At 36.4% G+C, this 22,896-nt stretch overlaps 1 protein-coding gene across 1 annotated transcript; it reads left to right on the plus strand.

The window, feature by feature from the left end:
- The first annotated feature begins 16,971 nt into the window (after positions 1-16,971).
- Positions 16,972-22,552, plus strand: LOC145568541 (protein ENHANCER OF LHP1 1-like). The gene is made up of 12 exons (XM_081627962.1): positions 16,972-17,298; positions 18,382-19,490; positions 19,574-19,750; positions 19,891-20,004; positions 20,333-20,437; positions 20,624-20,758; positions 20,843-20,898; positions 20,986-21,088; positions 21,170-21,286; positions 21,412-21,538; positions 21,638-21,768; positions 21,906-22,552. Exons 1-12 carry the CDS (start codon positions 17,016-17,018, stop codon positions 22,437-22,439), a joined length of 2,991 nt encoding a protein of 996 aa, XP_081484088.1. The 5' UTR covers positions 16,972-17,015; the 3' UTR covers positions 22,440-22,552.
- The last annotated feature ends 344 nt before the right edge of the window (positions 22,553-22,896 follow it).

The following is a 22,896-nucleotide window of genomic DNA, read 5'->3' on the forward strand; positions in this document are numbered from 1 at the left end:
CTTTATAATCTCCAGTTACGGGAAGACGTTTGAATGTACCACAGTTATATCATCCATTGAATGAGACCAATGTTCCACTCATGTCAAAGGAATCCACTAATATATCCGGAAGCTCTATACTTGAACTTCAAAGTTGGTCTATAGTTCGATCATGCATCATTCATGCATATCCATGTGATTGACCGAGCATCACTACGCTCCTATAGCCCATGAAGCTGCGCTATCCAATAAATCTTAACATGCTAGTCCAGTTTAAGAAATCATTTATGTCCACTTTAATGATTCCGAACTAGGAACTTAATAATATATGAATTTTGTTCACCTGTGGGGTTTCATTCAAAAGGTCATTAACCTAGTGAGCCCATCAATTCATAATTATTTTGGACATTTTATTTAATATTGAAACCACAATTAAATAAGAGAAATGATAATTTCTGATTAAACATAATTCTGCAAATGAATGTATTACATATGTAATTTATTTTCTCAAAACAAATAACAACTCCTAATTACACCATTCGCTTCAATCCAGTTGCACTAGTATGCTTCTTATGCTTAGGCATTGGAAGGGGTTTAGTAAGTGGATCAGCGATGTTCTCATCCGTGTGAATTTTGCTCATCTTGACATCTCCTCTGTCAACGATCTCTCGAATGAGGTGAAACTTCCTCTCAACATGTTTGGATTTGAAGTGTGACCTAGCTTCCTTCGATTGAGCAATGGCTCCATTATTGTCACAGTATACCTCGATTCCCTTTTGAGCACTTGGTACGATATCCAGCTCAGTTAGGAACTTCTTTATCCAAACAGCTTCCTTAGCTGCTTCAATAACAGCCAAATACTCTGATTCTGTCGTAGAGTCTGCGACAGTGCTTTGCTTCGAACTCTTCCAGCTCACTGCTCCTCCATTCAGACAGAAAATGTATCCAGATTGAGATCTGAAGTCATCCCTGTCTGTTTGGAAACTCGCATCCGTATAACCTTTGACAACCAACTCATCTTCGCCACCATATACTAGAAAAATTCCTTTCGTCCTTCTCAAGTACTTAAGGATGTTCTTGGCAGCTGTCCAGTGTGCTTCACCTGGATTTGCTTGAAACCTGCTGCACATGCTTAGAGCATATGCAACATCCGGCCTTGTACAAATCATGGCATACATAATCGATCCTATTGCAGAAGCATAAGGAATGATAGCCATACGTCTCATCTCATCTGGCATAACCGGTCATTGAGATTTACTGAGCGTAATGCCATGGGACATGGGGAGAAAACCTCTCTTGGAGTTTGTCATCTCAAACCTGTCAAGAACCTTATCAATATAAGTCTCTTGACTTAGTCCAATCATCCTTCGAGACCTGTCTCTATGGATCTTGATTCCCAAAATGTACTCGGCTTCACCTAAGTCTTTCATGGAAAAACAACTCTTCAACCATTCCTTGACTGACTCAAGCATTGGTATGTCATTTCCCATGAGATTTATGTCATCCACATACAAGACTAAGAAAACCACGCTGCTCCCACTAGACTTCTTGTATACACAAGGTTCCTCTTCGCTCTTGACAAAATCAAACCTTTTGATTGCTTCATCAAAACGAAGATTCCAACTCCTGGATGCCTGCTTCAATCCATAAATGGATTTCTCAAGCTTGCATACCTTTCTAGGATTTTCTGGATCTTCAAAACCCTCAGGTTGTGTCATGTACACTTCCTCCGTCAAGAACCCATTCAAGAAGGCAGTTTTGACATCCATCTGCCAAATTTCGTTATCGAAAAATGCGGCAATCACTAGAAGAATCCGAATGGACTTAAGCATTGCTACTGGGGAAAAGGTTTCATCATAGTCAATACCATGAATCTGTCTGTACCCTTTTGCAACCAGTCTTGCTTTATGGATGTAGGCATTTCCATCCTTGTCTGTTTTAATCTTGTAGACCCATTTGCAACCAATGGGTTTTACCCCATTAGGCAAGTCTACTAGGGTCCACACTTTATTTTCAGACATCGATTCCATTTCGGATTTCATGGCCTCAAGCCATTTATCTGAGTTGGGGCTCACCAAAGCTTGTTTGTAGGTTGTGGGTTCCTCATTCTCCAATAAGAAGATTTCAGAATCCTCAGTTAACAGAACCTCGACAAACTGTTTGTTTCTGATTCTGGTAGACCTACGTGGGGTAGGAGCAACAGTAGAAATTTTCTCTCCAACTCTTTGAAGATTTTCGCATGAATTGGATTCAAGTGGGACGATAGGAGTCTCGCTAGTGGAATTAGCTTGCTCCGACGCATGATTAATCGTTTCATGCGCATTCGCCTCTGACGTGGTGTTATCCACATCCATTTGTTGCTCGTCTCGAATTTCTTCGAGAACCACTTTACTCCCACTTGGCTTTCTAGATAGAAATTCCTTTTCTAGAAAGACACCATCGCGAGCAACAAACACTTTGTTATCTTCGCGATTGTAGAAGTAATACCCTTTTGTTTCTTTGGGATAGCCCACAAAGAAACACTTGTCTGATTTAGGGTGTAGTTTATCGCCTTGTAAACGTTTTACATAGGCTTCACATCCCCAAATCTTGAGAAAAGACAACTTTGGAGCTCTTCCATTCCACATCTCATATGGAGTCTTTTCTACAGCTTTGGATGGGCTTCTGTTTAGTATTCTTGCAGCTGCTCCTAATGCATATCCCCAAAAAGATATGTGAAGATCAGTAAAGCTCATCATGGACCTAACCATATCTAGTAGAGTCCTATTTCTCCTTTCTGACACTCCATTTAATTGAGGTGTCCCTGGAGGGGTTAATTGTGAAAATATTCCACAATTAATCAGATGTTCATCAAATTCTTGGGTTAAATATTCGCCACCACGATCAGATCGTAATGCCTTAATTGTTTTCCCAAGCTGGTTTTGTACTTCATTCTGGAATTCTTTGAACTTTTCAAAGGCTTCCGACTTGTTCTTCATTAAGTAAATGTAACCATATCTACTTAAATCATCAGTAAAAGTAATGAAGTAGCTAAACCCACCCCTAGCTTTTGAACTCATTGGTCCACATACATCTGTATGTATGAGTCCCAAAAGGTCACTAGCTCTTTCACCTACACCCGTAAAGGGTGACTTGGTCATTTTTCCAAGCAAGCATGACTCACAATTTTCAAATGATTCATAATCAAAAGAAGAAAGGAGTCCATCCTTATGTAATTTCTGGACGCGCTTTTGGTTAATATGTCCAAGCCTACAATGCCATAGGTAAGTTGGATTTGAACCATCTGTTTTCTGCTTTTTATGATCTATGTTGTAGACATGAGTTGCATATTCTAAAACATACAAGCCATTAATTAACTTAGCATTAGCATATAACATACTTTCTTTCGAAATAAAACAACGTTTGTCTCTTATTTCAAATGAAAAACCTTCAGTATCTAAATCTGGAACTGTAATAATGTTTTTAGTAATGCTAGGTACGAAATAACAGTTATTAAGTACTAAAATAAGTCCAGAAGGAAGTCTTAAATGATAACTCCCAATAGCAAGCGCAGCAACTTTTGCTCCATTTCCTACTCGAAGTGTTACTTCTCCTGGATCTAGCTTCCTACTTCCTTTCAAGCCCTGCACGTCATTAACGATATGAGCACCACAACCGGTATCGAATACCCAAGTGGAAGATGAAGTAAGATTAATCTCTACAACAAAAACATTAAGTAACACCTTACCTTCTGTTTTCACTGGTGTGTAATGGGTAAACATGGGCACGGGCCGTGCCGGCACGCGGGCGGCACGGGCCCGACACGGCCCGGCACGGGCACGGGTGGCGGCACGGCACGGCGGCCCACCTGTGGGCCGTGGGCCGTGCCGTGAACAAAAATCCGGATTCTGGCACGGGCACGGCACGGGCACGGCGGGTGGCACGGTGGCCGGCACGTGGGCCGGCACACTGGCACGGCACGTGGCACGGCCAGGCACGGCCCGACACGAAGCCAGGCACGGCCCGGCACGAAGCTTGGCACGGCACGGCCCGTGCCTTACCGTTGGAAAACTAGCCGTTTTCCAACAGCTCCAAAACGGCTAGTTTTCCCCCCCTTTTCCCACCCAAATTCCCTATAAATACCTCATATTTTCCTCCAAAAATATCACAATTCATCAAATCATCTATTCTCTCTTATTCTCTAATATTCTTACTCTTAAATTCTCAATTCTCAAATTCCTACAAATCATACAATCTTGCTCTCTTTTGTGAAAAGAAAAAAAAAATTCCTACTCTCTTATAAATTTTACATTTTTACTATTATTACTTTTATTAGTCTACTACCAAAAAAAAAAAAAAAAAATTGTTATATTTACATTCGGGAAATTAAAAATTCGGGAAATTATAAGTTCGAGAAATTATAAATTTGGGAAAGCATTGAAGCGTCATTGTAAGATCTAACTCAACTTTATTTTAATTTGTTATTGTTATTGTTATTGTTATTGTTATTGTTATTATTATTGTTATTATTATTGTAATTATTATTATTATTATTATTATTATTATTATTATTATTATTGTATTCTTGGAACTACTTAATTATATAAAAACTACTTTCTATTTTAATTGTGGGTTATTTGGATTGTTGAAATCTGTCTAAGGCGGGATTTGGGCTCTGGACAACGTCGCTCCTAACCTCTCCTACCTGGGATCTCATTGATCCAAGTAATCTACTATTATTATAATTATTTTTAAAAATTTAATTTATATAAAAAGTACTTACTAATTAATTCTTATTGTTATTGTTATTATTATTGTTGTTAATTGTTACTTTGTTATTGTTAGTTGTGTTATTATTATTAATTAATCATGGCATCAAACCCGAACGTTTCCTCCTCCTCTAGAAAAGCCAAGTCAAAACGTAGGGAATCACCAAACCCAAACACTTCAATGTCTATGCCCCCCCCCCCTAACATGCCATTTCCCTATCCTAACATGCCCTTTCCAAACACATCCACCCCTTTCTTTCATCCCCAAAACACGGGAGGGCAAGAACAAATGGATGATATGGCTCCTTGGACCCAATTTCAACAAACCCAATTTCAACAATATGAATTTCCTTTTCCTCCTCCTTCCCAAGGTAGCCAAACATAAGCCTCCGGGTCGAGTGAACCATCCACCCAAAATCCTAACATATTAGAGTGGTGTACCGAAGAGGATTTTGCTCAAACCAAAAGAAAGAGTGAATGTTGGGCACATTATCAATTAAGTAAAGATGGAAAAAAATGCAAGTGTCGGACTTGTGGTAAAATTTTCTCGGCCGATACCAAGGGAGGGACGGGACACCTTACTAGACATACAAAAAAATGTGGTGGACCATCTAGTGATCCAACCCAACCTAAAATTTCTCAATTCCATCCACAAGGTTTCATTTACAATTACAAGAGAGATAGGGATGAACTTAGGAGAATGATTGTACATGCAGAACAACCTTTTCTTTTCGCCGAAAATGATGCCTTCAACAACTATATTAACCGAGCACTACAACCAAAACACAAAAAAATCTCCCGAAAAACCGTTCGATCTGCTGCCATGAAGACTTATCTAGAGTACAAATTGAAATTAGTAAATGAATTAGCTAATCTTCCTAGTAGAGTTTCTTTAACCGCCGATGCATGGGATAGTGGGTACGGACTTCACTATTTATGTGTTACTTGTCATTGGTTAGATAATGAGTGGATGTTACAAAAACGCATCATTCATTTCAAAATGCTTGAATACCCTCATACCGGTCTTAACATTTCACATCATTTAATGGAAGCCATTGATGCATATAGTCTTAGGGATAAAACTTTCTCTGACTTTCGATAATGCAACTTCTATGACATATAGTGCGAATTTGGTCAAATCCCAATTGAACGATGTTATATTAGATGGAGATGCACTTCATGTTAGATGCATTTGTCATGTTCTTAACTTGTGTGTGAAGGATGGAACAGAAGCAATTGGTCCATTTTATCACAAAATAAGGAATGCTATTATGTCTATTAATAGCTCTAACATGAGATATCAAGAATGGAAAGGTTTTTGCAGGCAACAATGGATAAAAACCATAAAAATAGCACCGGATTGTCCAACTAGGTGGAACTCCACATATGAAATGTTGAGTCGGGCAATCGAGTACAAGGTTCATTTAACACTTTTTTATAATATGAAATTTCCACAAAATGCTTTACTAGAAGATGATTGGGCTAATTGTGAAAAATATATGCAGTTTTTACAATTACTATATGGTATGACATATTGTTTTTCTTCTGTATATAATCCTTGTGCTCATTCTTTTCTTAGCAATGCATGTTTACTTGCACAACTTTTTACGGAACACCGATCACAACATGTTTATCGTGGATATCTTCCATCCATGGAGGATAAATGGCGTAAATATTACACCAATATTCCTATGATTTATATTTTTGCTTCTATTTTAGATCCTAGACAAAAATATGATGGCACCTTTTTATTAATTGATATTTATTATAGTAACATGAATTTTAAAGATGATGTTGAAACTTTTAAGAATAAGGTGACGGATGAGTTTTTTAATTTATATAGAGTTTATGAAAGTAAATATGGAACCGTGTCTCGATTTGCCCCTTCTCAAACATCCAAAAATGTAAGTAAACGGGCCAAAGGTTTATTTGCACAAGCTGCTAACTTGATGTCTAAGTATTCAGGTACAGAATCATCATCATCTAGGAGAACACAAAGTGATGTTTCGGAGTTTCAAATGTACTTAAGTTACGACTTCATGAAAGGCATGGACAATGAAGAGAAGTTTGGCCTCGACATCCTCAATTGGTAGAAATCACAAGCCGTGAAACATCCAATTTTGTCGGCAATGGCTCGTGATATTTTTGCTATCCAAGTCTCCTCCGTTGCTTCCGAAAGAGCTTTTAGTGCGTCGGGAAGAGTTCTAAACGATAGAAGAACTTGACTAAAACCCGAAACACTTGAAATGTGTGTTTGCTTCAAGGATTGGTTGGATGCCGAAACTCGTTCTCAAGATCGTACTTATGCACAAAACGACGACGATGAAGGAACGTCGACTTCTTTTAGTTCTCATACTTCTCAATCCACTCAATTGGCGGATGAACTTGAACCTCTAGGAGACGAAGACGAAGATGAAGACGAAGGCGAAGACGAAGACGACCAATAATAATTACATGATTACATATTTACATTATACACTATTGTATTCCTTTTGTATTATCGAACTTCGTATTCCGTATAATAAATGAAGTTATTCAATATTCATACACTATTGTACGATTTTTAATTATCATTACTTATTTTGTAATTTTGTATTATTGAATTATCGTACATTCGTACCGGCTACCGTCATATAATAAAATAAGTTATTCTTCAATTTTTTGTGTTTTCGGATTATCGCACTCGTATTTTTTTTTATTATATGCATTGTTGTTTTTAATTCGTTTTTTTTTTATCATTTATTTAAAAAAAAAAAAAAAAAAAAAAAAAAAAAAAAAAAAAAAATTGAAGGATGGCACGGTTTGGCCCGCGGCCCGGCACGGCACGGCCCGCTAGGCACGTGGGCCATGCCGTGCCGTGGGCTGGGGTGTGCCAATTTCAGGCACGGCACGGCCCCCACCCCGGCACGGCCAGGCACGGCCCGCGGCGGCACGGGCGCGGCCCGCGGCGGCACGGGCACGGCCCGTGCCCATGTTTAGTAATGGGGACACCCTGGTGTATGGGCTTGCCATCCACCACAAAAGAAGTACTGGCAATCTCTCCTTATCAGGTACTCCTTAGCATGGTTAAGTAAGATGTTGATCAAATTTGCTGATGACCCCTCATCATTATGAGAAAGTCTTACAATGTCAAAACCAGCATGGAGCGAGAACAAGATAATGTCACGCGCAGAATCATCATCGATCGGTTTCCCAAGGATATCCATTTGATTGATCATATCAACAAATTCATTGACATGGTTCCTTACTGACTGACCAGGTAAGAGTTTCTTTGCCATTATCTTACCATGAATCCTGTAAGTCTCATACCTTAAACTGTCAGCCCAGGAATAGTAAATCTGAGGGATCGAGTTAACGATCTCTCTTACATTTGGATCGTTGACACCTCCACTACCCAATGCCCCCATGCCACCTCTACAGATAGCACGAAGACATTGATACAAGTTGGTCACCTCATACCGTCTGAACCTATTATACCAACAGTTTGGAATAGATTCCAGTATTAGGTACTTGACCCTTTGTGCATCCAAAACTAATTTTGCATGCATTTCAGGATCCTGACCAGGAGAAATTCGCCCTCCCACTGTCTGTAGTTTCTGAGATTTAGCCTTAAATTGAGTTTCATTGGTAAATCTGTGTTGGTCATATAAGTTATTCATCTACAAACAAAAACAAAACGAGGCAAAATTCAATAATTATGTTTAACAAATTTAAAGTACCACAAACAATATTAGTAATTATTGGTAACTTTAAAGCACTTTATTCAATTTTAAATGATCCCTATTGAATAAAATGATTCCAAGATCCTTTATTTGTGCAATAATTAACCGAACTGAGGCCCTGCCATCAACCATTACATTTTCAAGGTGAGTAAACTCTTTACTGATTACAACTCTTGTAATTCTTGGTTGAATAATTAACCATCACATGTTTAATTATTACCCTTAGCTTCAAGGTTCTAAACTGATCTTTAGGTAACCTTATTGAATATAACCAATTAAAAGTGTAGAACGTGATCTACCCCCACTTCCCCAAGATATATTATGACGCTCTGCTGAGGCCGACCCATCACAAACGATCAAGGTTTTCGTCGGGTTTTTAATTGGAAAAGCTGCATCAATATTACTGGGATCTAGATTTATTATGTTGTGATTATATAGTGAACTCTAGCGCATCATCAAGCAACATAAATAAACCTAAACATGCATAATCTACTAATGCAATAAAACATGACATAGTATGGCCCCTTAATCCTTAGAAAACTAATAAAGCAAAATGCTCCCACTTGAACCTTCATGGATATCATCCATCTTGCTCCATTGGGCCTTCACTTCATTGGCTTTTGGATCAACTGCAACCTGTAATATTATTCTATTCTATCTACTACTTAAATAAAATAAAATAAATTACAAAAATACTTAACGGTACGCAAACCGTATTTAGATTACAAAAATACATCACGATGCGCAGATCGTATTTAGAATCTATGGCCATACTAGTCTATATATAGCAATAAACAATATCATATATTATAAAGTACCATATAATAAATCACTCATCATGCTTTCCTAAACTATAACATCAAATGATCATAATAAAGGAAACATGGCTATAAATATCTCATATTTTAATTAATTAATTACTGTAATTAGATAATATCATATATTATTCATGACCAACCATAAAATATCATATATTTTAATTTAGGTATGAGATAGAATCAAATCTTATTTGAATTATGGAAGATAAATCATATTTATTTTCAATGATTATCCTAACTAATTTAGGAAATTCTATCCTAATTACTAACCAATCACATATTTTAAATCAATTATTATTATCCATAAATAATCATGGGATAATCACATTATTTAATCAACTATTATCCAAATAGAATCTTTTGCTCCATAATTATCCAAACTTAACAAAAATAACAACTTTAATTTTGTTAATTATCTTTTCAAAATTTAAACTTATCCTTTTTTTTTTTTTTAAATTTGAAATCTGATTTTATCTAAAATAAAATTAAAAAAATTTTTTTTTTTAAAAAAACCGCGTCAACCACCGTGGTGTGGCCAGCCAAAGCCAGCCACGGTGGTCGCACACCTTGCGGTGTGCGCTGCCCCTGCAGTAACGCAGGAACAGCAGCAGCAGCACACGCAACGGGGTGGTGCACTGCTGCGCTGCCCCTTTGCTGTCTGATCCCAGCCCCGCCCCTCCTTCCTGGACCACCAGCAGCAGCAGCGCCACCCAGCCGCGGTGGTTGCTGCTGTAATTTCACCCCTTTCCTTTTATTTATTTTTTTTTATTTTAATTAATTAAAACAAAACAGATTTTTGTAAAAATAAATTAAACTTTATGTGGTCCAATTAATTCCAAAACTAAATCATATTCAATTTTGAAATTAGGGTTCTTGATGAAATTAATCCCCAATTTAATTTAACACTTAAATTAAATAATTTGATCATGAAAAATTCATAATTTTAACATGTAATCAAATAGATTAAATTCCTTAAACATATTACCATCGAAATAAATCAAAATTAAACACAAAATTTCACAAATTAGGGTTTAAAATTTCGAAATTTTCGAAATTAGGGTTTAGGGGTTCGAGTTTTTCGATTTTTATGGGGCAAAACGGATCAATTCTAGGCTAATATGGAGCAAATTAAACACCTTTAATGATTCTATATTGTTAAATTGCATTTAAAATAACAATTGACCCATAATTAAATATTCTCCCTCCTAATTGAATTAAAATTGTGGATTATCAAATAATTATTACTCAATATATGTAAATGCAAGAGGCTAACTGATACCACTGCAGGAGATTATAGGTACTAAATGCGGAAATAACATGAATCATATTCACATAGCACCAAACTAAGGATCTCATGCATAACACATAAAGAAGTAAGAATTATACCTTTGAAGCGTGATTCCACGGTGATCGAGCAAGAACAATGGGGAGATAAAGAACCTCAAACGTGATTCCTCTACTTGGTCCACGGGCACAGATTAAGACCTCCACTAATGCTAGTTAGTCGCGAAAGAACCCTTCTATCGACCTTCTACGGAGATGAACGAACGATCAACTAGCCAAGAACCACCACGCAACACCACGTGGCCACTAGGGGTGGCCGGCCGTGGGTGAGAGGGGAGAGTGAGGGGCGTGCGTGTGAGAGAGAAAGGGTGAGGGCTTTTGGATGGTGGTTGGTAGATTCACAATTCACTGTATGTTAATTGTGTCTTAATCATCAACCCTAGGCATGACTATTATTTATAGATCATATCTCTAAATAATAGTCCAAGTCCAAATCCAAGCCCAATTCCTAATCCCACTCAAACTATACTTAGCCCAATCATACTTATGACTAATTAATTGCTCATGAAGCCCATTAATGGGCCTCTAACTTGCTTAACCCATTACCCTTGTGTGTGACCAATATAGGATCCATTTTAAAGGGCTTTGGACTATTTGACTAGCCCAAAGATCATCTCTCATAGTCTAGTAACAGAGGATGACGCCCCAATAGAATGAACTTATTATCTCCATAATAGTGATCCTTGATATATCTAGTAATTGCACTTATCGAAGACACAATTCCTTCATTTGAGGTATTGATGTTTCACAGAAGATTGTTCCTCTCGAAAAATCCTTGAGGTTAGGCTCAAGAATCACCCAATTCGGAGTTATATTGAAGGAGTTATGACCTCTGCAAGTTCTGCCTATTCTTTCCTACGAAAATTCAATTTTCTTTAATCCTAATCCTTTATCTTCTTCATGGTTAGTTTTCTAAAATACAAATACCTATTTCAAAGCTATAATTTTATATTAAAGTATTATTTTAAAAGAGTTTTATAATCCATGCACATTAGATTTGAGTTTATGTTGTGATAACCTTATGGTTATGTTATTTGCAAGGTGTATTCGTGATTGAACTTTGAAAGTGCGAAGTATTGATTGATATTCGGAATCAAGGTTCTTGAGGTTCTTTTTGTGTGGTTTTTTTAGCAAGGATCAAGGTACGTTAGGTGGTTAGATACCTTGAAAAAGATTGATTTGAATTAGCATGTTTGAATGATTTTTGATGATTGAATTAAATTAAATTGAATTATGATTTATGAAATAAAAGTATGTTTGAATAATTGGTTTTAATAATTAAATTTGAGTATTGATTTTATATCATGTTTTAAATAATTGAAATTATTATTCATGTTTAAAAGGTTTGATTTTGAAAGCATGTGGAATTAAATAAAAAGGAGTTTGAATTATTATTATTATTATTAAAAGTTGGAATTATTGGATTTAAAGAGGATTTATTGAATTATTATTATTAATGCTTTACAAGCATGTTGGTAATCCCACTATGCGGATTTGGTTTATTGATAAGGCCTTGGACTTTGTATGACCGGGTCTTTCCTCGAGAATAGTCTTGTAATATAAGGAGAATAGCTTGGGGGGTGTGCACAGTTGGGTGGGGAATTGGATTAAAAGAAATTGGTTCTTAATAAAGGAATTGGTTTTATTAACTATTATTTTGAATATTGAATCATTGGAATCGATTTTGGAATAATGAGTTTGAAATTTATTGGATTAATTATTAGAATTGATTTTTAAAGCATGTTTGCAAATAAATTGAGTTTACATTATCTTGCACTTATCGTACTTAGCATATTTTGCTAATCTGTATTTCTTATTTGTTTTGGTTCGCCCTGTTTACCGTAATGGTAAGCAGTGTTGACTATTTTCAGTTGGAGTCATGAATGAGCATATGAGAGTCCCGGGATTTGCTTCACCTAGTTTAGGAATGTTGGTTTTGTCTTTATTTTGAGTACTCATAATAATATTACTATTTTTATAAGTATTAATAAAAGAAAGTTGAGTTTCCGCTGCAAGTTTGTTATTGAGTTAAGTATTTTGAGTAGCCTTGCGTAATCACGCGGCGGTAATACGCCCAAGTCTATCTCTACGGTATAATTATACGTATTTTACTAGTATTTCCGTAGAGGGAGATTTGGGGGTGTTACAATTAGGTTTGTGGGTTGGTCATTGGGGTTGTTTTGGGGGTGGTTACAAAGAGATTTTCATGGCTGCGAGTGGTTCAAGGATGGTCGGAGAAAAAGGGAGGGGTGACAAGGGTGGTTATGGCTGGCAGGTTGTGATGAAGGGGGTCGGCGTTGGGTGGCTGTGGTGGGCGACAGGTGGCTGACGAGCTGGGGGAGAGAGAGAATTCTTTTTTTAAAAAAAATAAATCAGATTTTATTAATTTAATTATTTTTAAGTTTTTTTTTAATTATTTTTTTTTATTTTTTCAACCAATCACATAGTGCCACATGTTCCTTAACCTGATACAATAGATTTGATGACCGGTTAGGACTGTTTAAAGCGGATGACCGCCAAAGTTCAAATTATTTAAAAATACAATTCATAATTAGGATTATTTTGAGCAAGCAGACAAAATTTGAAATTATTTTTACCAATTTATCCTTTTCTTTTAAGGCAAAATATTGCATATTAGAAATTTAAACTAACAATATGCCTATGATATAAACTCAATCAAACCATAAAATTTACTTCCCCACCCACTATTATGTGTAATATATACTATAAATAGATGCTTCCTATTTTGTACAACAAATGTTTTTCATCCATATTTAGTAACTTTATTCTAGCAAATTGACAAAAATACCCTTACTTAAAAAATAATAACCTCAATTACATACTTGATAAAATTAATTAAAAACTAATTATACATAATAATTAATCTCATATACTACCTCCGGAACATATTAGATGCAACTTTGGAGCTCTCACGGACTCCTAGGCAAAATTTGAGTAAGATAGTCTTTGTATATTTAATTGCATGTGATTAAGGAAATTGGAGAAAGAAAATCTGGAGGGAAAAGGTGGGAACCTGTTTTGGAGAGATAAATTTTTTTTTTTTGGTGGGTTTGTCGTGGGGCCCAAATTTGGGTGGGAGTATATTTTGTGGGAATTGTTGGCTGAATTTTGGAGGGATTTACATTTCCCTCCTAAATTTCAGCCATGTTTCCCCACAAAAATTTTCCCCAAATTTAAAATTTTCAACAACTTGAATTTTTCAAGCAAAATTCAAAATTTTAACCCAACTTCATTTACCCTCCATTGTACCACATTTACTATCAAATGTCACTATAAATTCAGTCAACTACCAACAACTTCATCATAAATTTTCAGCAGTACCCAAACATAATGTCCTAATTAATACACTTTAAATTAAGTGAGTCCTCCAAAAAAAAAAAAAAAAAGAAAAAAAAAAGAAGTTTCTCCATTAACATCAGCAACATCAGAGATTTACAGTAAGTGAGCCAGCATCAAAAGGGTGATCTTCTTCCAGCCTTTTTCTTCATCAACAACCTGTCAACAACAAAGAAAAAGCATGGACAGTTCTGATTTTTTTAGCATTGATCAGATTTTAATGGAGGAAGAAATGGGGCAATCCAACAATGATCTGCACATACATTTCAGCAACGAGTATGAAGACAATAATCGAAGGAATAGACTAAAACTAGAAATAAATTTGGACACAATGGGGATCTCCCTAGAAGTGCAAAAGCCAAACTAGCAAGAGATTACGGTGTGCACAAGTCAACCATCACAAGAATTTATGCAGATTTATGCAAACAAAGAGAACAAGGGGGAGTGGTTGATGTCAGAACAAAGAAGCTTGGGAAAACAGGCCCAAAGCCAAGAGAATACTCAGCAGAATGGCTTCAATCAGTGCCTCTTCGTTTGAGGACAACTGAAAGAAGTTATGCTGGAGCTCTTAAAGTCAGCAAATCAACTGTGCATCGACTGAAAAAGAAGGGAATTCTAATAACACACACTAGCAACAATCATCCAAGACTAACAGACAACCACAAAATAGCAAGGGTCAAATGACACTGTCACACATTTTGCCCAGAGGACCATCAACATATCCAACATTCAACGATATGGATAATGTCATCCATATCGATGAGAAATGGTTTTTTTTAAACCCCGAAACGAGGAGGTTTTATCTTCTTCCTAATGAAGATAATCCCTACAGATGTGAACAATTCAGAAGGTTCAAATTGAAAGCCGTGTTCATGGCTCTTATTTGAAGGCCACATTCAAACACAAGCAGCTTTATCACTTTTGATGGAAAATACGGCATTTTCCCATTTATTATCCACCAAACAGCAAAAATAAACAGCAAAAACAGAAGTGTAGGAACTCTGGAAATCAAAGTTGTCCAGAATGTCAACAAGGATGAGATTAGGAAAATGCTACCCAAAAGGTGATTCCAACAATCATTGCAAAATGGCTAGCAAACATAAGCAAAAAATTCCAAGAGATGAAGAGTTCATGGCAACCACTACACAAAATGGGTTCAACATACAAATGGTGTACCAACCCGCTCAATCCCCCTAATCTGAATGTGTTGGATTTAGGATTATTTAACTGCATTCAGTCAATTCAATATCATTCATTTCCAAAAAACTTGAAGGAATTAATTGAAACGGTTGAGGAAGCTTATGAATCTTTTGAGCCAAAGGTTAATAAGTCGGTTTGGTTGACATTGCAAAGAACAATGGTTGAAATTCTTAAGCGTCAAGGTGGCAACAATTTCACACCACCCCACATGGCAAAAGACAGACTTGAGAATCTTGGTTTGTTACCAGATAATCTGAAGGTAAGCCCAGCTATTATAGAACATGCTAGACATTTTATCAATGACAGAATCATCACAATGGCAAGAAAGGGAGGGGCTGAAGGTGATCAGCAAGAAGTAGATGCTGACTAAGTGCAGAAAAAGGAGCAAGAAACACAGGGGCAGACTGCCACACATAACCTCATAAAGGACTTAGATAGAAGGCAAGTTTAGTAGGTTATGTGTATTTTGTTTTTTTTTTTTAGTTTAACTTTTGTGGTTTTTCAGTAAACAAGCTTCATCAAGTGGGGTGAGATTCGCCATTTTCAGTCAATAAGGAGGTGGAGAGAGAAGATGAAGGTACGATATTTCCGTCCTACAATGGCAGGAGAGAGAAAGTGGAGGTGGAGAGAGAAGATGAAGGTGGAGATGAGCAAGATGAATGAAGAACATGAACTAGATCTAGGGTTTTAATCCCAGAAAAAAAAAACTGGGGTTTGATTTTTTCTTTTTCTTTTTTTTTTTTTTTTTTTTTTTTTTTTTTTTTTTTAAGTTGGGTGATTTTAATGAGTTAGGTGTGGGAATGAATTAATTTTGGTGGGAGTACTTAAAATAAGCTACTTAGATTATGTCTTCTAATATCTTTAGTTTAGTTGTCTAAGTAATTTTTAAAGACATTTAGTAAGGGTACCATTGTAATTTCAATAAAAAGAAAGAAAGGCAAAGTTGCATCTAATGTGAACTTTTCGTTTTTGGCAAAAGTTGCATCTAATATGTTCCGGAGGTAGTAAATTTTAAAAATCCTCAAAATTTTCCACTCATCATCTACATCTCCTCAATTACGTACTTGATTTCCTCCTCCATCATCAAATTTCTTCATCTGATTCATCTTCCTATTATCTTTCTCTCTCCTTGTTCAACATATTCTCATGAATTAAAGAAAAAGACCACCCTTTAGTGTTTCAATTCCAGATAAGGTTTCGTGCACTGGATTTGTTGGTTTGTGGGTTTCGGTGGTTTGGGTTTGTGGGGGTGGTGGTTTCTTGGGAGTTACGTACATGGGCGTGGGTGTTGGTGGTTCGTGAGGTGGCGTGGGTTCGTGGCGTGGCATGGTAGGGGCTTGTGGTCTTGTGGGTAATGGTTCTGCGTCCACGGGTAGTGGTGCTTCTCCTTTGTTTAATTGTGATACTTTTTTAGTTTTTATATTGGATTATTATCCACTCTCCTGCATATACCCCCTTTATTGCACATAATAATGGGCAGAGGAAGTATAACAAATCCACCCAAATACAAACAAGGCAACATAATAATTTATCAACACTAAATTTATTGCAAATGTGCTCCTACAGTCCAGTATTTAACATATGTGCTGCTAGTCCTACAGTCCAGTATTTTTTGGGCTTTGGCACTTCACAATTATAGAATAAATAAAAATGCTCTCCTAATTCCAAAATTTTCAAAAAAATAAAAAAACCGGGAACCAATTCTAAAACTCCCAAAATTTCCCGCGAAAATCACCCCCAAAATTCAACCTTTTATCCCCCAAAATCAACCCCATAAACCATTTCACACCCCAATTCAATCAATCCCCATTTCTGATTCAGAGAGTTTTAAAGAGAGAAAATCCAAGATGAAGGTGAAACCAGTTAAGCTTAGAGAATCCCACAAAAATACCAACAACAATGGCAAACCTTCATTTTGCTCAGTTTTGTGGGACATGTATTCTACCCACATTGTTACTTCTTCCTCTTCAGATTCATCCATTTCTATCTATGAATCTCTCCTCCTTTCGAATCCGATGAAGAATCTCCGCCACCATCGAGACGGCGTCACCGCTTTAGCTCTTAGCCCTAATTCCACCTGCCTTGCTTCTGGATCTATCGATCGCACCGTCAAATTATACAAATTCCCAAGTCTGTTTTCTCTCTCCTCTTTACCTTTCTATTCTTGAATTTTTCATTTCTCTATGTTTTTGCATCTGGGTATGTTTTATTTACTTTTTTCTGGGCTCAAATTTATCTGGGTTGTTTTTATTTTTGTACTTCACTTTTTTTTTTTTTTTTTTTTTTTTTTTTTTTTTTTGTTATGCTGATTTGCAATTTGTTTTGAACTTGGACTTGGGTTGAATGGTTGATTAATAAAGGATTAGGAAGATTATTAGCTATCTTGGGTATAAGTAACATAGATCTGATGTTTTTAATTAAAAATGTGATAATTTATAAGTTATTAATTAGTGTTTCAAACACTATTCCCAAATTTGTGAGCAATTTTAGATTCATCTGATAGAGTGCATGTTGCAATTCTCACATTGGAGCTGTTTGTGATGATGTAGGCTGAATATGTCGAATCGACATTGACTAAGATTTGATTTATATTGGTTAAGGTTTACTGTTGCTTAATGAAGTAGGACAAGTGCATAAGAATTAGTATTCTTCTGTTTATGATAATAAATGATGTATTTTGAAGAAGTATAATGCAATGATGTTCAACTAGTTGGACATGACTGCATTATTACGAGGTTTCAAATTTTTTTGCATACTTGCATTAAGTTCAAAGTAAAACCAAGTTTTTTGTCTCACTGTATGGTCATCCATAGGTGTAAGTAACACATCGCCATGGTATATAATTAACTAAAATTTGTGACATACTAAGGCTATAGTAGTTTGAAAAGGTGAAAATGATTAGTTTGAATGTTTGTGTGGAAGAGGACATGATTTAAAACTAAAACTGAAACCTTATGATATTCCATATAGGTGTCTTGAGTAATTGATCCTAAAGATGTAACTGTAGTGTAGTCTAATTGTAACAGGTGTTTGCTTCCAAGTTTGCTTAATTTGTCAGGCCTTTTAACTCTTAAATAGCTTGAGAACCACTATTATTGAATTAGTTAAGCTGTATGTAAAGCATCAAGCTTCTTAATTCAGAATGTGAGCCATTTGTATAGAAATTAAATGTAGAGTTAATTACTTCTAATCTGAGTTTTATTCTAATGTCAGGTGGGGAGTTTCAGAACAATATTACTAGATTCACGTTGCCTATTCGGACACTTGCTTTTAACAAATCAGGAAGCTTGCTAGCAGCTGCTGGTGATGATGAGGGAATCAAACTAATCAACACAGTTGATGCTACAATTGCGAGAGTTCTTAAAGGGCATAAAGGACCTGTCATTAGCTTGGCTTTTGATCCTAATAATGAATACCTTGCTTCTCTTGATACAAAGGGGACGGTAATATTTTGGGAACTTCTTTCAGGAAATATGCTACATACTCTGAAAGGAGTAGCTCCTGATACAGGTTCAGATATGTCCATTACGAATGGACTTAGCTGGAGTCCTGATGGTGAATTGCTAGCTGTTCCAGGGCTCAAAAATGATGTGGTAATGTTTGATAGAGACACAGCTGAAAAGGTATCTTCGTTGAGAGGTGATCATGTGAAACCTATTTGTTTCTTGTCTTGGTCACCTAATGGAAAATATCTGGCTACATCTGGTTTAGATAACCAAGTGCTGATATGGGATTTTGCAAAGAAACAAGACATTGACAGACAGAAGTTTGATGAGAGGATTTGCCATATGGCATGGAAACCAACTGGCAATTCATTAGCTGTTATTGATGTCATGGGAAAATATGGTGTTTGGGAGTCCGTAATTCCTTCATCAATGAAATCTCCAACAGAAGATGTTCCCAACTTACAGTCGAAGAACAACAATGGAATCCTCTTTTTTGATGAGGAGGAGCAAGAGCCAAGTACATCTGCCAGTCTAAGTGATTTGGGTGAAGATGATTTTGGGGAATCAGTGCCTCAGACCAGGAAAAGATTGCGAAAATCTTCTATGTTGGAAGAAAATTTGGAAGAAGAGATTGATGAGGAATTAAATACATCTTCAAAATTTGAATCAAATAAAAGGCCTGCTAAGGCTCACGAGGAATGTTTGGATGGTGGTGATAGGAGGCCAAAATCCATGATTGCTCAAAATGGTTCAAAAATACAAGAGCCATTTCAGCCCGGTGCAACTCCTGTGCAGCCAGGAACCAAAAGCTTTCTCTGTTACAATATGCTTGGAAGCATAACTACTATGCAACATGATGGATACTCACATATAGAGGTTAAACAATCAACTATATTTTGTTTTTCTTCTCTGGTGTCTTTGTTGCTGTATGACTCACAAACTTGTACCTTTCTTTGCAGATCGATTTTCATGACACAAGTCAAGGTCCAAGAGTTCCAGCAATGACTGATTATTTTGGATTTACCATGGCTTCTCTAAATGAGAATGGAAGTGTTCTTGCAAATCCAAGGAAGGGCGACAAGAATATGAGCACTCTCATGTATCGTCCTTTTAGCAGCTGGGCAAATAATAGTGAGGTTAGCCCATTAGCTCTTTAACAATAAACAAATTAGTCATCTTTCGTTTTGATTGCCATGATTGGTAACTGCGTATTTAGTATGCTAACATTTGTTATGAAGTTTTACTTAATGCTCATCTTTGTACTTGATGGCATTAGTGGTCCATGCGGTTTGAAGATGAAGAAGTGAAAGCTGTGGCACTTGGTACTGGGTGGGTGGCTGCTGCAACTAGTGCTAATTTTCTCCGCATCTTCACTGAGGGTGGCTTGCAGGTTGGTCTATAAAACTTATCATATAAGAATCTCTTCTTAATTCACTTGTATATATAAATCAGGAATAACATAAAACATCACGGCATAAAGGATGTTTGAAGATACAACATCAAATAACTTAAATGTAATACTCAAAGCCACATAACATTTGTGCCACTCTTTGTAACATAACATGTGTGCTACTCTTTGTAATTCAGTGTATGCTTAAATTAAAAGCTGCTGAAAAGATATACTCCATTTATGCAACTAACTTAGTTCTACCTTGCTTTAGAGTTTTAGCATAAATATAATGCTATGTGCTTACTTAATGCTTTGATGATTCTTGCAGAGACACATTCTCTCCCTTGATGGTCCAGTTGTGACAGCAGCAGGCTTTAAGGACAAACTTGCCGTTGTCACTCATTCCTCTCAACCTCTTCCTTTGAATCATCAGGTAATTTATTCATACTCCAAACTATATTACTTAGCATCACAACTGTACCAAATGACACCTAACCTTTAATGCTGATTTGGTACTTCCTTTAACAGCTTATTCAAGATATATTAACTCATGTGTATGATGACATCTTGCCGCATAAATTAATGTCTATCTGATTCCTAAAATTTGTGCTTTTTTCAGATGTTAGAGTTCAGAGTATTTAACATTTGCAATGGAACCCAACCTCTTAAAGGATGCCTGCCTTTGTCACCTGGTTCAAGCTTAACATGGATTGGATTTAGTGAGGAAGGCCACCTAGCTTCTTATGATTCTAAGGTAACTCCTCTAAAGCTAGAGTTTTCTAGTGATAATTTGCTCTTTGGTGATGGTTTACTAAATTTCATAGTTATTAATGTCTAGGGCATGCTGAGAGTGTACTCTGATCAATTTGGTGGGAATTGGCTTCCTCTATTCAGGTTAATATCTTTAAGACTTTTGTTTGATTATTTGTTCTCGCTGTCCATCATAACCTAAATTTTAACAATAGTAATCTGATTTGGCAGTGCCAGCAAAGTTAAGAAGCCAGATGAAAATCACTGGGTGGTTGGTTTGAGTGCTGAGAAGTTGTTTTGCATTATTTGCAAGTCTCCTGATTTATATCCTAAGGTAAAGCTGAATTATCCCTTACAACTTAAGACACTCTAGTTCCTCTTTCTATAGCTTATGGAAATTTGTATCATTTTTTAGGTATCATCCAAACCAGTTCTCTCGCTTCTTGATCTTTCATATCCTCTTGCATCTTCTGATCTTGGAGCAGAGGCTCTTGAAAAAGAATTCATCTTCAGGAACACACGATTATTACAGGTTTGGCCTTTTCCTCCTTCATTGGTCATCCAAAGCAATGCATTGCTAGTGTTACGTGACACAGCTTTCTATTTGTTTTAGTGCAATTATCATAGGCACTTCTAATTTTTTTTTACTTGTTTCAGATTCAAAAATCAATTGAAGAAACAGAAGCTGCTGGTATGGATTGCTCACTACTTGATGATGAAGCTTTTGATATGGAAGCAGCACTTGATAGGTGCATTTTGAGGCTTATTGCATCTTGCTGCAACGGTATGATGATCTGAAGTTGATGCTTGATGAAATCCTCTCCTTTGAATGTATGCATCTTTTAAAGCAACATTATTAAACTGCCACTGTTCTCAATTTCAGGTGATAAGCTAGTACGTGCTACTGAACTTGTGAAGCTCCTGTCAATGGAAAAATCAGTTAGGGGAGCCATAAAGCTGGTTACAACTTTAAAGCTTCCGAGCTTAGCAGAAAGGTTCAATGGCATCTTGGAGGTATGCAGTGACTATTTACACTTCTCTAATTTGTGCTAAGATTTTTTTTGGAAACAAGGTTTTTTTTTTTTTTTTTCCTTTTCTTGGATATAGATCTAAATCACTAACATAAATTTGAACTGTCTTGCTTATTTCAGGAGCGATTGCTGAATGATACAACCAAAAATGTGGCGCTATCTCATACTAACTCCCATGCTGATGCCTCTACTAGAACAGACACCATTGATAAGACAAACATTACTCCAAAAAATTTAACTGAAAAGTTCATTAGCAGAAATAACACCTTGAGTAGTAGCTTGCATTCAAACTCAATAAACGAGCCATCAGAGCCCATCACTCCCTCACCCACACCTAAATTTACAGCTCCTGTATTCCCTAAGAAAGCAAAGATCCAGGAAGGAAGCAGTTTCATGATGGAACAGAAGAAGTCAGATGGTCTAACTACTGTACAGAAAGCTACAAACATTACCAAGGATATTGATAGTTTAAAAAAGCAAGAAAATGCTGAAGAGGCAACAAAGAAAGTAAGATTTTCTGGTGCCTCTAATCCATTTGCTAAATCAGGAAATGACTCTGATGTACGACCGAAAAACCCATTTGCAAAGTCATCAAGCATTCAAGAGAAATCCTCACTGTTTGATTCGATCAAGAAGATGAAGACAGTCAGCTAGGACATAGCTGCTCTGAACTTTTGTTTAAGGATATTGTATAATGTACATAAATTCAACTCTTATTGCTTGATTTGTGATCCTTTTTCGAGTTTAATAGAATATGATAATGCAAATTTCACATTGATCTCAGTAACTCAGTTGCAGAGTCTCTCTCGTGAGAGCGATGGAACAGCTGAAATTAGTTGAGTTATGCCTGTTTAATGATTTTTATCAATCATCACAAGGCTCAATAATTTGTCAAGGTACTTGTCTGAAAAAATTTGACAACCCAACCTTAATTGTTTTAGACCTACATGTACCTTCAAGGCTCAAGCATGTTAGTGGCCAATTCATGAGCCCCCCTTCACACATTTATGGGTATAATAAAGTAGAGGCTAGTCTTTAGAAGGCCACCCTAAGATCTCCTTTTGGATGATCAAAGTAAGGATAGCATATTATTACAAGTTTTGAACCAATA

This window comes from Chenopodium album, chromosome 11 (assembly GCF_948465745.1).
Source record: "Chenopodium album chromosome 11, dcCheAlbu1.1, whole genome shotgun sequence".
In the NCBI taxonomy this organism is placed as follows: domain Eukaryota; kingdom Viridiplantae; phylum Streptophyta; class Magnoliopsida; order Caryophyllales; family Amaranthaceae; genus Chenopodium; species Chenopodium album.